General features: G+C 45.5%; 1 protein-coding gene across 1 annotated transcript in view; it reads left to right on the top strand.

Moving 5' to 3' along the window:
* Positions 1-21,281, top strand: part of LOC147705944 (protein borderless-like) — a 229,132-nt gene that overhangs the window by 126,841 nt on the left and 81,010 nt on the right. Inside the window, exon 3 of the mRNA XM_086932415.1 lies at positions 759-1,082. Coding sequence (XP_086788541.1) covers positions 759-1,082 — 324 coding nt within the window. The remainder of the gene's footprint in view (positions 1-758; positions 1,083-21,281) is intronic.

The following is a 21,281-nucleotide window of genomic DNA, read 5'->3' as shown; positions in this document are numbered from 1 at the left end:
GTGGAAGGCCCCCTATCAGACATCTATTTCTTGTCCGACCTGTGAGGCTACTTCAGAAACAATAGCCCACATCTTGTTTGTATGCCCGGCCTATAGAGCGCCAAGGGAATGTTGGCTCAAGCCACTATGCAGGAAGTTGGGCACTCGTAGTCATCTTGCAGCGCTACACATCTTAAGATCTGATGCGCGCCCACTGTATGCATGTGGCTTGGCCAAATTCCTGACCTGGAACATTAGAATGGGATTGTTGAAAACTCTCCTATAATGCTGCTATGTGCCACCTGTATTTCAGAAAACTGCACTTTTTTTCTCCTTCATGGTCCTATGAGTTATTTGTATTCGATCAATTTGATATATTCTTTCTATGGAGCACATATCTTTTTTTTTTTACCCCATTTTAAAATTCTTAACATTTGGACACTGATGATCTTTTTTTATACAGTCATAACAGTGTATTTATTGCATATGATCATGTTCTGCACTTTTTTACTATGTAGTCTTTTTAACTTGTACAATTGTAATTCGATGCTTTTAAGATATCGAAATAAAGCTGATATGATATGATTACTGAATCAATGCATTGGCGTAGTAAAGCAAAATTGACAATCGAGCTGCATTTACAAAAAAGTGCAACACTCTCGAGAAAGCAGACCGTTTGGTCCTGTATTGTGACTGGCCGCCTACTTATGTGCATGCATCATGATTTTATCGATTCTGATATGGCCCCTGCTTTAACTCTCCATGCGATCGCTTCTCAGGTACAATGTCCCCGACGACAGAGAAGGTACAGGAGGTTGCTGGCAAGACTGGCGATCGATCGCTGCTCTGGTGTGTCTTTTCGGTGACCCCAGCCCCTGCGTCCCCAGGGCAGCTGTCCACACGCTGGACTAGGGAAGACGGAACATCACCTTCTGTACAGAGGTCACATCATATCCTGCAGCCAGTAGACAACATGAATACAATGTGGAATGCAACCCTATTCATAGAGCAGGTGACACTTGCTGACGCCGGATTGTACCACTGCTTCGTAACCTACCAGGACGAAGAGAAAGAGACCTGTATCTTGATGTTGACGGTGGAAGGTGAGGTTTAATGGCATATTTAATTGCATGGGAGGCGGGTTGCCACGGCTTATGACTGCATATCCACTAACTATTAAGAAGCGCCACTCCTTAGACTGAGTATTTCTTATTTCAGTAAGATTTTTATTGAAAATTATATTTACATGGTGCGTAACATATACATGGGGGGTAAAATATTCCTCCTACCCTGTGCTTCTCCACTCTCTCTTCTCCACTCTCTCTTTTTCTCTTTCTCAGCCACTGGGACCAGGGGAGTGGGTAATCAACAAACGTGCAAGAGACTGAGGATTTCTGATTAGAGTTCTCACCACCACGGCTAGGCTCTTACATGGTGCAATCATCTGATACATTCTCCAGATGTCATTTCCCGCACTGTTTCCAAATCTTTTGGCCCAACAGCCCTTCCAGCCATCGTCTGCCAGCACTCATCACTGTTGTCATTGCACTGCATTATTTGCTTATGCAAATAAAATAAGAACAGGCACCAAACATTTTCTGTTTGCTTCTTTCCTTCTTCCTTATCTCTCTCTCATTTCCTGAGTTAAAGCTTAAGGGCTAAAAAGCAAGTCCTGGTCTCCCAAACATGAGTACTGGTTCTAACCATCTGCAATTTTGGCGCAAATTAACCTCAGTGCTATTCAATTCCTGCTATCACCATTGCCATCCCTTCCTTCCTTCCAGCTGAATTGCTGTTTCTCATGACTCCATAATGGAGCCATTGAACTGCACTCCTTGTTCCCACTACTTGCCACCTCTCCTCCAGCTACATTTCCCTTGCAGTCCTTTTTAGTCATACCACCCAGTGCTCTACCCAGCAAACAGCCTGCCATACCGTGAGCTGCAATAGGCTAGCATGCTTTATGGCTGCCATCTCTTGCCACCGTTGCCACCTAGCACCACCAGTACTCTTTTCCGGCACTACTGATCACTGATCAGCAGTACTTCCAGCACATTTTACTCTATGTCCCTTCTAACCGTCATTACCCTAGACTCTATTAGTCATTTTTAACATACATTCCCCACAGCCTCGTTTCCCTGCACTATTTCTGTCCAACACATTTAACACTTTCCTGCCACCACAGCCCAACACTCTGTCTATGTCCCATAAACTGACCAGTCAGCACTGAGTCTTGTCATCCAATGGAAACACTTGACATTAGAAACATAGTTTTCAATCACCAACCTGCATGTTCTGACTAAAATTGACATTATTTGTGTTGTAAATAAAGTAATAGAAAATCTACATTGCAAAGAGGAAATATAGTGCATTTAGAACACAATATTTGTGTCAGGCAACACTTGTGGCAGCAGTATTCTAACATACAACTTAGCATAGCTGTTGGACTTGACCCTCTCTCCAGGGGCATCCCAAATCTTTTGCCTTCACCCTCCCTGTTTTCTGACCCAATTTCTTTTGCTTTTAGGACTCTGTGTACTTTCATTTTGTTTCATAAAATCTTTATTTCGATATGTATATCATAAAAGATAGTCATAATAAAAATGGGAAACATAACATTCCATTTATCCAAATCTATTACATAGAAATACATCAGGGGATATGATATTTAATTTAGAACGTCCATTAAGAATTTAATTTAAAAAAAATCTTTAAAAAAATATTCATGATGGCACTAATCCAAAAAGATAAAAGGATAAGAATCCAGAGTAAAAATACAGTTAGTATCACAGAATAGATTTATAGCGACAATATCTTAAAATTTTTCTAAAACACAAGATCTTATTGTAGACTTAATTTAGGTGCGCGTATTATCCACATCCAGTGTAAATATTTGGCGACAGCAATAGCCACGGGCTCAGAGCTATTGGTTTTTAGAATTCTTAAATCCCCACAGCCAGTGGTGATGCCCATCTGCAAACAGATAGGTTTCAGCCACGTCTGCCTTGGGAATTTATATTCTGGGCAAATAAACAAAATGTGGGCTATACTTTCCCGTTGTGTAGGGCAAAATGGACAACTGGGATTATTATTGGCATTCCATTTGGCAGTAAAGGAGTTTATAGGAAGCGTTCCGACCCTAAATTGATGATACTGCTTCCTGTCCCCGGGAACCATAATAAAATCCCAGTATCCCTCATAGGCCACTTCATGTTTTAGTCCCAGAAAGTCGATTGTGAGTGACGGACCGGTGCAATTCCTAAACCTTGTCAATGAGACCATGCTCCAGTATAACTCTCTGAAAACCTTCCTAGGCAGGAAAGAATTAGCAATAGGGTCTTCCCACAGGGAACCCAAGCTCATGGCAATGTACGCTGCCCTTGCCTCCCTCATCCATGGAATTTTGCGAGCGCTATCGGCGTCTCTGACTTCAAGGAATGTCCGAGCATAATCGGCGAGCTCTGGGGTGACCTACAGTCTCCTCCAGTATGCCACTGGTCTATATCGAGCTAAATCTTCGAGTCGTTGGCATCCCAAATCATAAAAAAAGGGGCACTAGTGGAGGAGAAACAAGTTACTAAGGGGTATACCCTTGGGAACTTGTTTTGGGCGCTAGTCAATAAGGCAAGATTACTGAACCCCCATAATTCTACCCCATAAAGGACTGCCGCGCTAACTTTAGCATCATAGATTTTTAGCGCTGGGGCAATTGGATGTGTTTGGGAAAGGTGGAGGTCCTTATTAAAGGCACCTGCTAGTTGAGCATGTTTAGTAGCCAACTGGTTAGTATGGGGTTTCCAGTCAAGTTTTGAGCCCAAAGTTATGCCAAGGTAAGAGAAGACTTGTGCCTGTTCTAACAGGGCACCATTCATAACCACCCTCCCTCTTACATGCTTGTGCTTGTGAAGGACCATAAACTTGGTCTTACTCACATTGTTGGAGAGGCCATAGTCCCTGCAGAATACCTGAAAACGTTCAATGGCCTTCTGAAGGCCTTTCTGTGTTTTTGAAATTAACAAGGTGTCATCTGCAAACATTAGCAGAGGGATCAGTTTACCATCCAACTTTGGGGCATCAGTGTGATGGTTCTCAAAATACTGATCACCCTGTTAATGTAAAGCGAGAAGAGAGTCGGTGCAAGTACGCATCCTTGGTGTTCCCCCCTTGAAGTAGGAAACCTGTCTGTTACCATCCCTTGCCGATTCCACCGAACTTGGGCGAAGTTATCATTATGTAATTTGATTAAGAAAGCCAGTATATTTAATGGCAAACCATGGCCTGCAAAAACTTTCCACATTTTAGCCCGTGGCACCAGGTCAAAGGCCAACTTGAGGTCGACAAATGCCGCAAAGAGCGTACCTCCACCTAATAATACCACCCGCCAATATCTTAAAACAAATCTAAAAACTTGATCTATTGTGCTTGTGTGGCTACGGAACCCTGCCTGGAGAGGTGACAATATTACTTCCTCCTCAATCCACCATTGGTTTCTCTGCAAAACAAGCCTGGCTATCACCTTCTGTATGGAGTCTATTAAGCTTATCGGCCTATAACTTCCTGGGTCAGAGCGCTCACCCTTCTTAAAGATCGGAATGATCCCAGCGCCTTTCCAAGTGTCAGGTATGGGTGAGCCATTGGCAAGACCGTTAGCAAGGGACTGAATATACGGCACCCATACCTCCTTATCATGCAAAAACAGATCGGCTGGTACTTGGTCCAGCCCGGGTGCTCTACCCTTTGGGATGGCTTTCAATATTCTATTGACCTCGATTCTGCTAAAGTATAACGGAGTAGTATCAGTTGGAATAATTACGGGTTATACATCCGTTGCGATATCAGAATCCGGGAGGGCAAACTGTGTCGCAAAATGCGAGACCCAGAGATCGGGTGGGACGTGGTTACAGGGTTCTCCCCTTGGAGTCCCCCGACCCCATTTAACCAGATCCCAGAATGTACCCATGGTCCTTTCTCTACTGCCACAATACAGCTCCCTCCAATACTCTTCATCCCAAGCCCGTTTGGCGTCATGTTGGACTTTCTTATAAGACGCGCAGGCATTCTTAATTACATCCCTCTCTTTTCATTTGTTTGCCTTTGCCAAGGCTTTATACGCGTCCTTACATGATTTACCATACCATTGTTCTTGCCTATTTTCAGGCCTTTTCTGCAAATTAGATACTTTCTTAATAAAATAGACCCTGAGTTGATTAAAAAGTTTTGTGTGCATAGGCATAAGGTTGAATACCACATCATCCTGTGTAATACATATCTGAAGGTCAATTGTTCCCTCTACTGTCAGATTCAGATTAGCTTTATTCAATTTTTTTTACCTCTACTGTCAATTCCCTTATTGCCGCTAAGTTATCCTCATTCAAAAGGCAGTTTGCCCATTTTATTCTCCTTTTATCATTTGAGAGAAAAATGTCGGCCCCATCTATACAGGCCTCTGGATAATTGCATGCAAACAGCTGGAAGGTTAAAACTAGCGGATCATGATCACTTTCTACTCTTTCGACTACTGCCATGTCCTTAACGGAAGACCAATTATCTTTATTAAAAAGGATATAATCTTTTCGGCTCCTGCGTGATCCATTATTAAAGGTAGGAGCCCCCTGTTTATCCGAAACCGTTCTACCATTCACCGCCCTTAAACCTTGTTCAAGGCATAGCACTTTGAGCTGAAGTGCACTTCAGTCCACTTTTTGATGGGCGGTAGGGACAGCTGTGGGATATTCCAGGAATGGTCTTCTTCCATGGTAAGGTCTATATCATTACAATCAAGGGGTTCAAAGCAAGAATTAAAATCTCCCGCTACTGGGATGTTCCCATTCCCATTATAAAAAGTAAGGAGTGAATCTAGCTGAACAATAATATCCGAGGCTTTACCCGCCGGCATGCCCCTTGCGTAAATATTAAAAATATAAAGATCCTTGGACTCTATGCTCTGAATTTGTATAAAAAAAAAAAAAACATAATTACTTTTGGAGTCGAACTGTTTGACTATATATCTATTGTCCTGTCTAACCCATATTGTTAGGCTCCCCTTTGGTCTACCCCGCAGACTAGGAGTAGCTGGGATAAAAAAAGTTTAAATAGCCTAGTCTATACTCTGAATCTGTCAACCACGTCTCCTGGAACAATACAAAGTTGTTGCTATCTATAAAGGTCAGCCAATCTTGAGATGTTACCTTACATCTTAACCCAGCAATGTTCCATGAGACCAGGGATGTTACACTAGAACCGATGCTGAAAGTAGTGCATCCCAGATGCCTACTATCACCTACTATCACCTGGCCCCATATTTGAAGCTATTCACCCTACTTTAGAGGAAGCTGGGGATGAACTTGAAGCTATATTTGGGTTATTTTCCACCACCAGGCAATTTGCCATATTGATGGTATTGGTACTACCTAATGGGACATCCTTTATCAAGGTTGTAGACTCCAATGAAGTGGTGTTTAGTCGTGAGTCTGTGATTTCCCTGAGAGCTTGTGGTGAACTTGCCCCTAAGCATTTCCGGTCTGTTCTAGGTGGCAGTCAATCATTAACATCTAACGTGCTCAGGATCTCAAATCTATTGTTCAATAGAGTCGGACCATTTGTAAATCCTTCCTGACTTGTGTATTGTCTTCCTACATTACCCCTATGAAGGATGCATGGTCGCTAAAAATAACCCAGCTGTAGAACATTAACGCCCTCAGAACTAGTCCTGAACGTACCAGCCTGCTCCAGAATGCGACCCACCATTTCCGGGGACCTAAAGCTTAGCACAATACAGTCTCCTGCCATACCCTTTCGAGATTGACCGACCCATGCAACCCTTCTCACCATTTTAAACTCCTTAAAGAGATGATCCCCAAGCCCTGTTTTCCTGTTCAGGAAGTGGAGTGCCTTATTTTTAAGGGAAGACCAATGCTCCTCTTCTCCATCTGGGAGTTTCGGGACATTTGCTAAGATGATAGTATAGGGACTTGCCTCCAGAGGAAGATGGAGAAACTCTCCTGGGGGCTTACGATTTCCCAGTCCCTGTAATCTCCCTGTGGGGCCCTGTTGCCCTAACCTTGCTCTAGGGTCAATACATGTTTTGTGCTCCGGTTGGGTTGCCGTTGGTATCAATAGTGGCTGTGTAGAACCTAAAGTGGATGTTCTAGAAACACCAGTGCTCCGCTCACTGACAGCTTGTTCATCGGCGGGTTGAATCCCTGTAGGGATGGGGTATTCTTTAGATAAGTGCTCTCCCAATTTGCTTAACCTAAGGTCAATTGCTTCAAGTTTCGCCAAGACTGGATTAATTAGTACTAAGAGCATTTCCTACAGCAAGTTTATAAAATCAAGATTGTCACTAGGGGAGCTATGACCGGATGTAAGTACAGGATGATTATTACCACCCTTAACCCTGTTGTTGTTTTCCGGGTCCGCCACTATTTCCGTTTGTGCCCCTGACCCATAAGCAGGATTTTTATTCCTAGCCTGTTTCGAATTCTGATGGCTTCCTTTGGGTGCACTACGTGCTTTCCTTTTCATGGGCGGATCTCTCCCTCTAGAAGCTTGTGGAGCCCTTGACTGTCTAGTGCGTGTGAAAGGAGGAGAGGTAGATGGGGATGAACAGGGGGTGTTAGCCGTCTGTGTAGGTTGTAAAGAGCCCTGCTACGGGGTGGATATTTTCACACGCTGAGTTAAAGGGCATGCTTGTACCACTGCAGTTAGCTCCGGCGCGGGTACAGGGTTTACAAGCGGGTTAAGTGGGTCTAATGAGAGCCTCCTCTCTGTGATCTCAATCTACTTCATTAACACCGATTCTGCCCGTAGGAGAAAGGCATCTAGGGTCCCCGCAACCCCTGCCCTTGCCCCCGTACCCCCTTACGTGTAGTTTTACTCATGGTACGAAATGTATTCTTGAAGAGAGAACAAGGTCATAAACAACCCCCCAGCTAAAGCATAGACTGTAGATTATGGACTATAATGTGCATACAGCACGAAGAAAATTTGCAAACCAAATAATCTGCTTATCCCCCCAGTGTCCAAAGGTAGTAATTATCGCCAGCTTACTTTTGCTATGCCTTAGTCCCAGTCCAATGATAAGAAGTTAAGGGGCTGGCCCAGCCCAGCCTCTGTCGGCTGCTGACGGGCGCGGATGGGACCGCCCTTGGCCCGGGCACGCCCGTGCGCATCCCGCGCTGCGTGGGGCCACCCGCAATTTGAAGCGCCTCCTGGCGCTAATGGATGATGCAGTAGGGCGTCGCTTCCGAGACTTCTGGGGGATGTAGTCCCGCTAGAGCGATGGCGTTAGAAGCGGGTCCGTGGCAGGCAAAGCAACAGCCGCGGGAAGGCAGGCAGTGGTCCTGGTGCTCAGCGCCTCCCCACAGCAACACAAAGGGCAGTGCTCCCGGCAAGGTGAGAGAATCAGCAGCGTCTGTGTACTTTACAACTGCTAACCAGTGCTAAAGGGTTTGTGCCCTCCACCTAAAACATGGTACAGTTGGCTTACACAGGATTGATACATTTAATTTACTTGTAAGTGCCTCGTATGTGGTACTACGGGTTCCAGGGCTTTTAAATCAAATGCTAGTAGTGGGCAACAGCACTCATAATGACTCTCACTAAAAGACGTTTTTTAAATCATGTCTCAGACCTGCCATTTCAGCTTGTGGTGCATTTGTAAACTGCCAAATGGACCTGAAAAAATTTACTTTTTGCCAGGCCTAAACCTTTCTTTGTAATACATATATGCCACCCATAAGGCAGGCACTAAACAGCCCATAGGGCAGGGTGCATTGTATTTTAAAAAGTAGGACGTGTTTTAAGGTTTACTTGTCCTGATAGTGAAACACTGCTAAATTTGTTTTTGACTACTGTAAGGCTCGCCCCTCCCACAGGATAAAAGGGTTACCTTATTATCAGGAACAGGTAGACATATCATGTTTGACTCAAATCAATTGTATTTTAAAATCCTTTTGAAGGTAAAAATGGATTTTAGATTACAATTTTAAAAATGCCACATTTAGAAAGTTGAGACAGTTATGCCCATATGTGGGTCTCATAGTCACTGTGCCACTGGATTCAAGCTATACCTGGCTGATGAGCCTTGATCAGGGCAAAATCGACAGAACAGGTTGGTCTGTTCCCTTGAGGAGTAGGTAAAGGATTATTTGTATATGGCTGGGTCCAAATCTAGGTGGCATGGTATGTGAAAAACAATGGATTTGGATGCGGCCCAAGCAATTGCCAGTGGCACAGAGTAATTCAATTATTCCATCCATAGCCTTGTTGTTGCAGTTGATGCCATAAGTGTGACAGCTATGTCCAGACTGGGGTCTCATGCTCACCGTGCCCTTGGAATCAAGCTATGCCTGGCAGATGAGCCCTTCTCAGGACGAAACCGGTCCTTGGTTGCTTGTATTCCAGTTCAGGGAGAATCTGGCTTGGCATTTCGGGCTGGACTGTTCCCATAAGGAGCAGGCTTAATTGCATATGGCTGGGTCCAAACAGAGGTAGCATGGTGGGTAAAAAACGATGGATTGGAATGCAGCCTTATCGATTGCCAGTGGCTGAGAATAAATCAAGCATTCCATCTATCACCTTGTTGTTGTTGCACTTTTAGAAAGTTGGCATTTTCCTGCCCAAAACATTCTGAGGCCTTCTAGGAGTTTCCATCTGCATGTGCCTGGTAATTGCTCACCCATAAGGAATGCATATAAGAACCACACAGCAAACCATAGGACCTGTGTGTAAGTAGGAGAGGGCTTTGCTGCCAGGAGTGGCAGAGCTGTTCCCTGCTTCACTTACGTTTCAAAGGGCTGCCTCAAGCAGACTCATAAAGGAACTTGAAACCAGCCTTTTGACACCCTAGACTCTTGGATTCTTGGTAGATTGGGGAAGAAAGGAACTTTCTCAAACTACATATGTAGGTGGACTAGATGTTCTCACCATTTCAAAAGGTTTCACCAGGTATAAATATTGGACATCCTAAGCCACTCATCATTACGCTCCTGTCCAGTCGACATTATAGAGGAAAGACTCCTTTGTCCTCAAGAGGACTGCCCTGCTGCTTGAGGTCTACCTTGTTCTCCAAATGTCAACTAAGAATGAGCAACCCAATATACCCTTGAGGGCTTGGGCGGTAGTTATGAAAGGGTAATTGTGCCGTCAAGGGTTTTGTTGAACTGTAGAGTATTCAAAATTATATATTATTTTGTGGTCCTAAGCATTTGACACCACTGATGCACAATTTGTGTCAGACAAAGTTTTTAAACAAATAGAGCTAATACCAAACGGTAATAAAAAGAGAGAGCAATAGCAGGGTGTATGGAAAAGTTCTGTTTGTTTTAATTATTCACAACACAAAAATAAAATATACATGGGTATACCATTTGTTGCAAAAGCTACAATAGGACAAAAATATCAATAAAACAGCCTATTTGCAGCAATTGTTGTAGCTTATCCACCTATTTACAAGTTATATCATTAAAAGCAGTGGAATAAGCGCAGTCGACAAATGGTATACCCATGTATATTTTATTTTTGTTTTGTGAATAATTAAAACAAACAGAACTTTTCCATACACCCTGCTATTGCTCTCTCTTTTTATTACAGTTTGGTATTAGCTCTATTTGTTTAAAAACTTTGTCTGACACAAATTGTGCATCAGTGTTGTCAAATGCTTAGGACCACAAAATAATATATAATTTTGAATACTCTACAGTTCAACAAAACCCTTGACGGCACAATTACCCTTTCATTGTTCTCCAAATGACTGCCCTGCTGCTTGAGTGAGGCCTGCTCTACTCTCTGAGAAGGAAGGCTGGACCTGCTCTCTTTCTAATAGGCTATCCTGTGTGACTCCAAGGTCAGTTGGCTGACTTCATGTTCTGAGCCGCACGGACACAGCCAGCTCCAGAGGCTTCCCTGCAACTGGCCAGCTGACCTGCTGCAACTGGCCCTGCCTGGACCTGCAATTGGACCTGTCTGAGCCCTACTGGCCCCTGTTGGAGTGAGTGTCTGACCCCCAGGAGGTTCCTCCCTAGGCCCTGGACCATTGGCTTGCATTAGATGAGCCCTTGCAGTGGAATTCTGAAATTTCAAACTCTGCAGAAGTACTTTCAAAGGGAACTTTTCAGCAGAACTAACCTGATCCCTGTGTCTATCCACACTGGCTTCTTTTGTGCCAAGCTACCAGAGTTAAGCACATAATAATTTTGTGACCTTTGTGGTTCACCCTGACAAGGACTGTGGTTGTTGGTTGGGAAGGGTTTTGAATCCCCTCAATCAATATTAATGTATTACAAATGTTTCAGCTTAAAGCCATAACATATTAACTCAAAATTACAGCCAAGCATATGAAGATAACATTACTAACAGCATGTAAATAAAAAAGAGAATATCAGCCTAATGCAGCAATGTTAGAATTGCAGTAAAAACAATAAAGCCAACCAACAAAATTCATTATATTAATAATGCATAAAAAACATTTCATAATCAATTTTATGGATAAAACCAGCCTGCTGGGCAGGTATTACGGATCAGCCCTCAATTTCTTCTTTGCTCAAGTTATACCAAGCAGACCATAAATCGTAGGTGACTGTGCAAACTATCGCAATATCATCTGCTCTAGAGGACAATGATAGGGCAGCCTGATAAAACCTTACTCCGAACTTATTAAACAAAGGATGGAGCCAATTATGCCTTGAACCTGCCGTTTTTGTACAAAAAAGCAAATAGTGTAATATTGTGTCCTTATCTCCTTAAAGTGCATGTGTAGTCTTGGAGCAGATGTGCCACCCATTTAGTCTGGTACACTCAATTTGGCAGTATTCCTAGCCTAAACTATATTTATAATGTATGTTCTGGATGTAAAAAATCCAGGTATGTGGGTTTTCTAGGTGTGTAACATCAAAAACAGATCAGCAACCTCAGTTTCAAACAGCTCGTCATGACACCCACCCACTCTGCCGGACACACACTCGACCCCATATTCTCTGCCAGCAGCCACGTCGCCTTCAGCCACATCACCGACCACCACTGGACCGACCACCGCTGCAGCCACTTCTCCTTCAAAAAACAATACCGCACACAACCACCCGCAATGAATACTCGACCGCAGCTGGAACAAGGTCACCGAAGACCAGCTAATCACCACCCTCACCAGAGACCCACCAACTGACCACACCGACACTGCCGCCCACAACCTCAGGCAATGGATCGACGACTGCACCAACACTCTCGACCGATCAAGAAAGCCTCAATCAGACGCACCGTCAAAGGGCTATCTGGTTCACTGCTGACCTCCAGAAATCCAAGCAGACCTGCCAAAGACTAAAGAAGAAATGCCGCCTCGAGCAAACCCCGGACAACCATGCAGCCCTCAAGAACGCCAGCCACAGGCACCACCAACTCATTCAAACCACCAAAAAGACCTTCTTCGGAGAACGTATTGACAACAACGTGCACAACAGCAAAGAGCTCTTCCATATCGTGAAGGAACTCGCCAACCCCAGCTCCAACGACATCCCGCCTTCACAAGACCTCTGAGACTCTCTAGCCAACTTGTTCCACCATAAGATCATAGACATCTACGACAGTTTCAACACTCAGTCCCCCCGGACAGCCGCCGGCACCTCAGACTCACCGCCCCCCAGTCACACCGGCCTCCTGACCTCCTGGAACCACGTCAACGATGAAGACACCCTTAAAACCATGAACACCATCCACTCCGGCTCACTGTCAGACCCCTCCCCCACCACATCTTCAACAAAAAGGGCATCATCATCGCACCCGAACTCCGAAAGATCCTCAACAGCTCATTCAAGACTGCCACCTTCCCGGAAAGCTGGAAAAACGCAGTGATCAACGCCCTACTCAAGAAACCCAAGGCAGACCCAAAGGACCTTATGAACTTCCATCCCATCTCCCTGCTACCGTTCCTGGTGAAAGTCATTGAGAACATCGTCAACAGACAACTGACCCGCTTCATCAAAGAGAACAACACCTTGGACTCATCCCAGTCGGGATTCCGCAGCAACCACAGCACCGAAACCGCCCTCTTCGCCGCCACCAACGACATCTCTATTACCAGCTATGTACCATATGCAGGACTCTCCACAACACATTCCCTGAGTCCCCACAGCAGCTGCATGCTCTTGAACATGTGCTTGCTACACTGTCCTCCTGTAAATTAATCACTAGGCTATACAAAGTTATGCAAAGTGCAATACCCATTCGTACCACTAATGCTTGTGCATTATGGGAGCGAGATATCGACTCCCTCATTATGGATGATCAATGGAAATTCCGCTCATTGCATTCTGCCAAGATCGCGGATCACAGAGTTGAAGAAACTTTCTCCACTGAACCAGTGACCAACAGGAACACGTCAAAACCAAATCTTACATCGGCCAGACGCACTTTCCAAACATTGGATCGCGCGGTCAAAAGAGAAACCACCAAATGGTAGGAAGCTGAATCTTTGAAAAAATATCTCGAAGCTGACCGAATCCCACGTGGACTAAGAATTTAGATTTTTCCCTCATCAAATACCACCAACCCCCAATACATTGGCAGATGGGAGGAGAATGTTAAAGAATGCTCAAATAACATGATCAGACCACTAATAACTAATTGATCATGCGGAAGAAGAGTACAACAAAGCAAAAACAGAGGTGGTTAATTAGAGTAAACATATCGAGGACTCAAACTGGGGAGAACTCACCAAGAAAAACTAAAAAATTCTAAGCCAGATAATCGACGAATTCGAAGAAGACATCATCAAAAGAAAAAATTCCAACTTTAGACGGGATCAACTCGACTACCAGTTCAGGAGAGTCTAAACATTTGCAAAAAGATATGACCTCAAACCACAGGATACCACAAATACGGACGGTACTGGACAACAATCAGGGGCCTCTTCCAGCTCAGAAATTGACACACCTGCACCAGCCAAAGAGGGTGACAACTCACGATGCAAAGTTATTTTTTTAGAGGAGGTACTGCGCTACCGACTCACTATCAAAATATCAAACACCACCAATACTACAACTTCGGCAGGTTCCCCGCAATTTGGATGCCAACAGACCCCAACAATAGGCATGACTACCAGGTCAAGGAAAAAGGAGATGGAAAGAAGAACTTAACACCTCCAAACCTGGTAAAGAACCTATCTCATATCCAATTATCAAACCAAGAAACCAGTATCCTTAACAAAGGATTGTCCTTCTGTCTCACAGCATCATGGAATCTGACAAAAACACAAATAGACGTATTCAAATTTACACAGAAACTACAACTCAAAGCTTTCTTTACCGACCGGACAAGGAGACAGGAACATCCACCCGACACCATAACCTCATGACTATCCATTCAGGACTCGGAACATGTGGATTTACTAACCCATCTAAGTGAGGAAGACGACAACTCTGATACACTAACGACAACAGCACTAGAACTTGGAATAGAAACCAACATCTCCATGGATAGAGAACTAACTAAAAAATCCACCTTCATCCCACAATTGCCTGCGGGAAACTCCGTAGACGCCTTCCATCATGCAGTCATACATGATCTAGAAGTGAATACACCAAATACCAAAGAAAATCCAAATATCTCCCGCACACCATCTCCAAAGAGGAGAGGATGGCAACCAAACAACTGAAAGACAGAAAAGACCTGATCGTGAAAGAAGCAGACAAGGGAGGAAACCCAGTTACAATACACATAGATGACTACATCACCGAAGCAAACCGACAAATAGGAGATGACACCTGTTATGAACTTCTACCATGCAATCCAACTCAAGATATCCTGAAATCAATAAAAACCAAGATAGACAAATGGAACACTTTGGGCCTCATATCCCAATGAGAAAGAGCATTCCTATACATCTCACACCCAACCATGCCAACCCTTTACCTTCTTCCCAAAATACATAAAGGAACATATCCCCCACCCGGAAGACCGATTATAGCAGGAATCAACTAGACATGCTCAAAGATAGGAGATTACATAGACAAAACACTTCGCATTTGGATATCTTTCCGCTGTTCGCATAGCCGGAGCGCCCTCAGGTGTATCCTGTCCCATGCCTCTCCTCCCACACCCTCATCTACTGATAAAATGGATCCAAGAACCGACAATTTTACCCTCGCTTGCTTACTCACCCTCACCAGGGGTCCCGGCTGGGTCTCTGTAAGTCTTTTAATTTCACCTTCCCATCACGGTGCCACCCTTGTTCACTCCATAAGTTCGGCAAGCCCCATAAAGATGCCCCTTACTTACAAGTCCTGAAGAGACCTGATATCCCATTCAGGTCGAAACGTTGTCGACACTAAAAGAGACAGACTCTGTACAGCAGTGGTTTATACTTTGCAACTTTTGTAGTCTTGACTGCCAATACATTATTGGGTCGTCTCTACGAATTGAATACAAACCTGAAACCTTGTTTTCCATACAATATTATGTAACACATTAGTAGTTTAGGTTCTCCTTTTTTGATAACATTCACTTGGAACACACTATCACCTTTGTGATTATATGTTTGTACATAATATTATTGATTATCTGTGTAAATTGTTGATACATACTTATATAAACTTTATGAATTCTAACTGTATATGCGTAGCCTCCTTGTTTGACATCCCTTGTAAATCACCCACATTGCCATTGTGCAGGATATATATACCGACAATATATCAACGGCATTCTCTGCATTTGGCAAGGAGATGAAACGCTGCTACAAGGTTCCTAGAACAACTTGACAAAAACATATGGGGAATAAAAACCACACATACATTCTCAAAGGAGGAGATCAACTTCCTTGAAATGACACTCTATGTTAAGGATAACACCCTACAGAGCAAGCTTTATAGAAAAAACACAGCATGCAGCTCCATCTTGAGAACAGATAGCTGTCACCCACGCCACAACATCAGGAACATTCCAAAGAGGGAATTCCTGAGAACACGTAGAAACTGTAGCGAAGACCAGAAATTCAAAGAAAAAGGAGAAGAGATTGTATCTAGATTATGAAAGCAAGGATTCAAAAGCACTATACTGAACAATACTATGACCACAGTGACGGATATGGAACGCAAACAGATGTTCCTACCAAAGAGAAAACAGGAGAGTAAGGCGACGATGTGGTTCATTGCAGATTACCACAATGGCCATCTCCAAATAAGACAAAGCCTTAAAAGATACTGGTATCTCTTGCAACAAACACCCAGCCTAACTGAACACATGAAAACGTATCCAGAAATGCCATTTAGATGAGCACCCAACCTCAAAAGCATCCTGTGAAAATCTGAATTTGAGGACAAAAGGAATCTGACCACTACATTCCTATACAGACAGCCAGGATTTCACACATGTAAGAATTGCAGTATTTGCAAACTAAGTCGAAGTAAAACGACACTAGTACCAATGACTCAAGGAAATGATTTTACCATCAAAGAATGGATTGACTGCAACAGCAAATTCAGCATTTTTTTTTAAATTTTAACCTTTATTTACAGTCAAAATTCTATTACAGAGTTAGTCCCCAGGGGGGGCGGCAGCCAATGTCTAGAAAAACATATCGTGTACTCAGTATATATTTGACACAGCCTGAGAGCTGACATCCCGGAGGCTCGGCGGCGTACGATGAAAGTATAGTGCATCACAGATCTAGAAGTATTCAAATAGCATCATCGTGCATACCTTTCAGAACTTGTGTCATCACACCACTGGCTGCGTATGAGATGGTGACATTACCAACCCAGGGGCAAGCAGGTAAGACACAACCCAGCATCATAAAAAGAAAACGAAAAGAGAAGGACTAACTAACTTCTACCCCAACTACCCCCCCACCCTCATATCGCCATCAGTGCTCTTGCCCAGATTGCAACACAGCTAATACTTGATTGAACATGATGCTACTCGAATAAGAAAGGAGAAACTTGAGTGCCGCCTAACGTCCTGCGGTCCTCTCGAGGCAGGCCGAGCCCTCCAGTGAGGCCCGTGGGCAACGCATCACACATATCCCCTGCATGCATCCTGCACCCCAGTGTCCCTCTACTCGCCATTTCCCTACTTCACCCCTCTGGGGGCCCCAACTATGCACTAACCTCGAACCCCCATAAAGGCCCCTACCCGGGTTCCTCATGTATGTTCCGTTCGTCAACATCCCCACCCTGCTCTGTGTCCTCCTCCTCCCCAGTACCGCTGATGTATGACTTATACAATGTCCAGAGGTTTTTGGGCTGGCTCATAGGAGGGAGTAATTCGCTATATACCTCAGACTGTGTGCAGCAGTACAACATGTCCTTTGCCCATCTTTTCTTTGTTGGTAATGGGCCTCTCATCCAGCAAGCGGCCACAACTCTTCTAGCTATTAACAAGGCCATATCTACCAGCCGTCTCAAGGCCACAGGCAGGGGCTTCGAGTATCTCAGCAGTGCCAGCGCCGGATCAGCCACGATCTCCACCTCTAGAATTAAGCACAGTTCAGAGAACACTTCCCCCCAGAATTTACTGACGCCCGGACAGACCCAGGCCATGTGGAGGAAATCAGCTGTCACCGCTTGGCAGCGTTCACATTCCGGGGATTGCCGCAAACCGTATCTGTGCAGCCTCTTCGGGGTATAGTAGACGCGCTGTAGGAATTTGAAATGAACCAGCCGGTGTCGCCCATTCAATGATAGCCTCTTTGTGCTGAGGCAACAGTACCTCCACATGTCATCCTCTATCTGTAGTTGAAGATCGCGCTGCCACTCTGTTCTAGCTTTGGATGGCTGGGGCTGTTTGTGACAGGATCCCTTTTTATTTAGGTTAGTCACCAGCTTACGAGAAGAGACTGTTTTAATCACGTAATTGAGTTCCGGTACCTCAGTTGGTTCCTGCAGGTCCGGTCCCAGGAGTTCCCGCAATGCCCCCCGGACCCTGTGATACTGAAACTGTGATAGGAGCGAGACGTCTGCCTGCGGTGGGGACAATTGTTCCCACGTCTTCACCACTCCATCCGCGAAGAGGTCCTCAAGTTTGGACACGCCCAACTTCTGCAATGTTCTTGTGACTCCCTTCTCCCTCAGCAGGGGGATCCACACCGCCCATTCAATTCTCAGGAGCGGGGAGTACAGAAGGTCGCAGCTCTGTGCTCGTGCCAACTCATGCCATGCATGGTTCGTGGTTTTTATGGAGTCCAGTCTGCCTATGCTTCGGTCTATTGGCAGGAATACCGTGGCTGGCAGCGGCAGCGGTTCTGCGAAGAGGCGCTCAAGAATGATATGTGGGATCTGTGGTGATCCTTGTATCCAGGAATGAAGGTGTGCCGCCTGCGCCACTCTGTAATACCTCTCCATGTCAGGGGCGCCTAGGCCTCCCATTTCATAAGGTAATGTCAAGGTCTGCCACTGTATTCTGGGGTGTTTCCCCCCCACGCTAGACGAGTGAGTGCCTGTGCCAGTTGTTTGAAAAAGGCCTTAGAAAGGACGACTGGGATGTTGGTGAACAGGAACAGAAACCTAGGCAGCACCACCATTTTCATAATAGAGATCCTTCCCATCAGGGACAGGGGGAGTTTGCACCATTTCTCTATATCATCCACAAGTCTGGAAAAAGCGGTTCCATAGTTTTCCCGAATCAAGGTTTCAGGATCCATATGCAACCGTATCCCCAAGTACGGGACCGGGTCAGAGGACCACTGGAGGGGGTATTCCATCTCAAAAGGTTTGGTGACTGGGGTTAACGGGAACGCTACAGATTTGTTCCAATTGACTTTGAGACCTGATAGCGCCCCAAACCGCACAACCTCTTTGAGCACTGATTGGAGATTCGTCTCCGGTTCGCGGACGTAAAGCAGAGTGTCATCCGCGTATGTGGATATGCCAATCTTATACGTCGGGAAATTGATGCCCTCTGCAGCATGGTACTCCCTAATCACGCAAGCTAGGGGTTCAGCCACTAAAGCATATAATAAGGGAGAAAGAGGGCATCCCTGTCCTGTCCCCCTGCTAATTTCGAAAGGGTCAGTGACAGAGTTTCCTATTCGCAATCTAGCTGTAGGCTTATAGTACAGTGCTCCCAGCATTTGCAGGAAGGGTTCACCCAGTCCAAGTTTTCGCAGCACTCTTAACATGAAAGGCCATTCTACTGAATCGAATGCTTTTTCCATATCAAGAAATATGGCTATGGCCTTGTTCTCTTGCCGAACATGTTGCATTGTGCCCAGCACTGTTCTGATGTTATAAGTCAGATTCCGTTCTGGGACAAAACCTGCCTGCTCCGGCGCCACGAGGTCGGGGACAAGTAGCACCAAACGAGTGGCCAGCACTTTGGCATACAATTTGGTATCCACATTCAATAGTGACAGTGGCCGATTTGAGCCACAAACTTCAGGGGGCTTACCGGGCTTCAATATCGTTATCAGCAGGGCCTCGCTCATGGTGTGGAGACATCGACCCGTCTGCACAGATCTCATCGAAGAGGGTGATCAGGTGGGGCATAAGTTCTTCCAGAAAAGTCTTGTAGAAGCCCACATTAAGACCATCTGCTCCGGGGGCACTACCCGCTCTCATCCCCCCCAGAGCTTCCCGTATCTCATCCTCTTGTACCGGTGCCGCCAGGAACTCTCTCATCGAGTCCGGCAGGAATGGCATCCTAATGTAGCTAAAATAATCCTCTATCTCCTCTTCCATGTGAGAGGATTTGGACTGATAGAGATCAGAATAATAGTTTTTAAGTGTTTCAATAATCTCCGTTTCGTCCGTAAGGGAATCCCCAGTGGGTGAAATCAATTTGTCTATTATCAAAGGCTTCCTCTCCTGTTGCATAATTCGAGCCAGGACTGAGCTGGGTCTATCCCCCTCCCCGTACACCCTTGCCGTGGCGTACTTGCCCATATGCTGAACCTCTCTGTCAGCCTCCTCATGATATTCAGCTAGCAGTGCTTTAAGATGTTCCGCAGTTTCCGAAGCGGGGCATCCGCCTTGCTTCTCCTCCAGATCTCTCAGTTGGGTTTCGAGCGTCCGCAACTGTTGTCTAATGGATTTGAGTACACTGGAGTGTTTGGCCATGGCCATCCCTCTGATGTATGCCTTAAACGCATCCCACAGAGTCAGGAAGCTATCAACAGAGCCTAGGTTCGGTCAAAGAAAGCGTCAATGTCCTCCGCAAGGCCACCCCTGAACCCCTCATCTAGAAGTGAGTAGGGAGGGAATCTCCAAGTGAACGGGGGGAATCTTTTCGTCGGGACCTCCGTGTCAACAGCAGGGGAGAATGGTCCTAGAGTGTACGGGGCAGCACCTCGCATCTACGTACACCTGCAATTATTGATTGTGAGGCAAGGAAGTGATCGATGCGCGTATGTATATCATGGTATGCAGAGTAGTGTGTGAACCCTCCCCGTGTGGGGTGCCTATTGCGCCAAACATCAACCAGGTCTAGTTTCAACATTTCCGCCTGCATAAGGAGGGCCGCGGCCGCCGGGCGACGCGTCGGCCCCCGCGATCCGTCCTTATCAGGGTCGTAGACAAAGTTAAAGTCCCGCCCCATAACATCAGGGAGGTCTCATAGGGCCGGCAGCGCATTGATAAATCTGCGTAGAACTCGGGGTGGCCGTAGTTGGGCCCATAAACATTAACCACTACCAGGTCCAAACCCTTACCTAAGCAACGTGCAATCAAGAAACGCCCCTCAGGGTCCGCAACGATTAGAGACAGCCGCAATTGCGAGCGCGGATTTACCCATATGAGGACTCCCCTAGAGTGTGTGGTGAATCCCGCTGCGAGACAGTTACCCCTAACGCCTGTAGTATCAAGCATCTTGCTCTGGGGAGGGAGATGTGTCTCCTGTATGATTGCAAGATCAACATGGTGTCTATGTAGGTAGTTTAACACCTTCCTAAGCTTGCGGTGATCATTCAGACCCCTCACATTCCATGTTAATGCATTCAGTGAATCGGGCCCACCATCAGTGGTCATTCTACCTACGTCTGCCATTTCTGGAGAAAAAACAGTGTATCAGCGAACAACATGTCCCCTTTGCTGTTAAATATTTTCCATGAATGTACAATAAGAGCAACAGTTCCTTCAAGATAGCTTTCAGTCAACATTCTGCATGGCGTACCCACTAGAACCCCCCATTTGCAACCGTAACCTCCCGCAACCTGTGCCTCCCCCCACCCACTGCAGACCTCCCCCAACCTGGCCTGACAGGGTCCAATCCCACCCTCAGAACTCAAAATCGTGGAACCATTGGGGTTCCCAAGACACAGTCCACCTGGGGTCAGCTTGAGCTATACGCACTGGGGCAGAGGTCGCTAGGGGAAACACATAGGA

The sequence above is a fragment of the Lissotriton vulgaris genome, chromosome 7 (assembly GCF_964263255.1).
Source record: "Lissotriton vulgaris chromosome 7, aLisVul1.2, whole genome shotgun sequence".
Taxonomy (NCBI): Eukaryota; Metazoa; Chordata; class Amphibia; order Caudata; family Salamandridae; genus Lissotriton; species Lissotriton vulgaris.
Note: the sequence above shows the minus strand (reverse complement) of the source record. Positions and strands in the feature narration are given on the sequence as shown.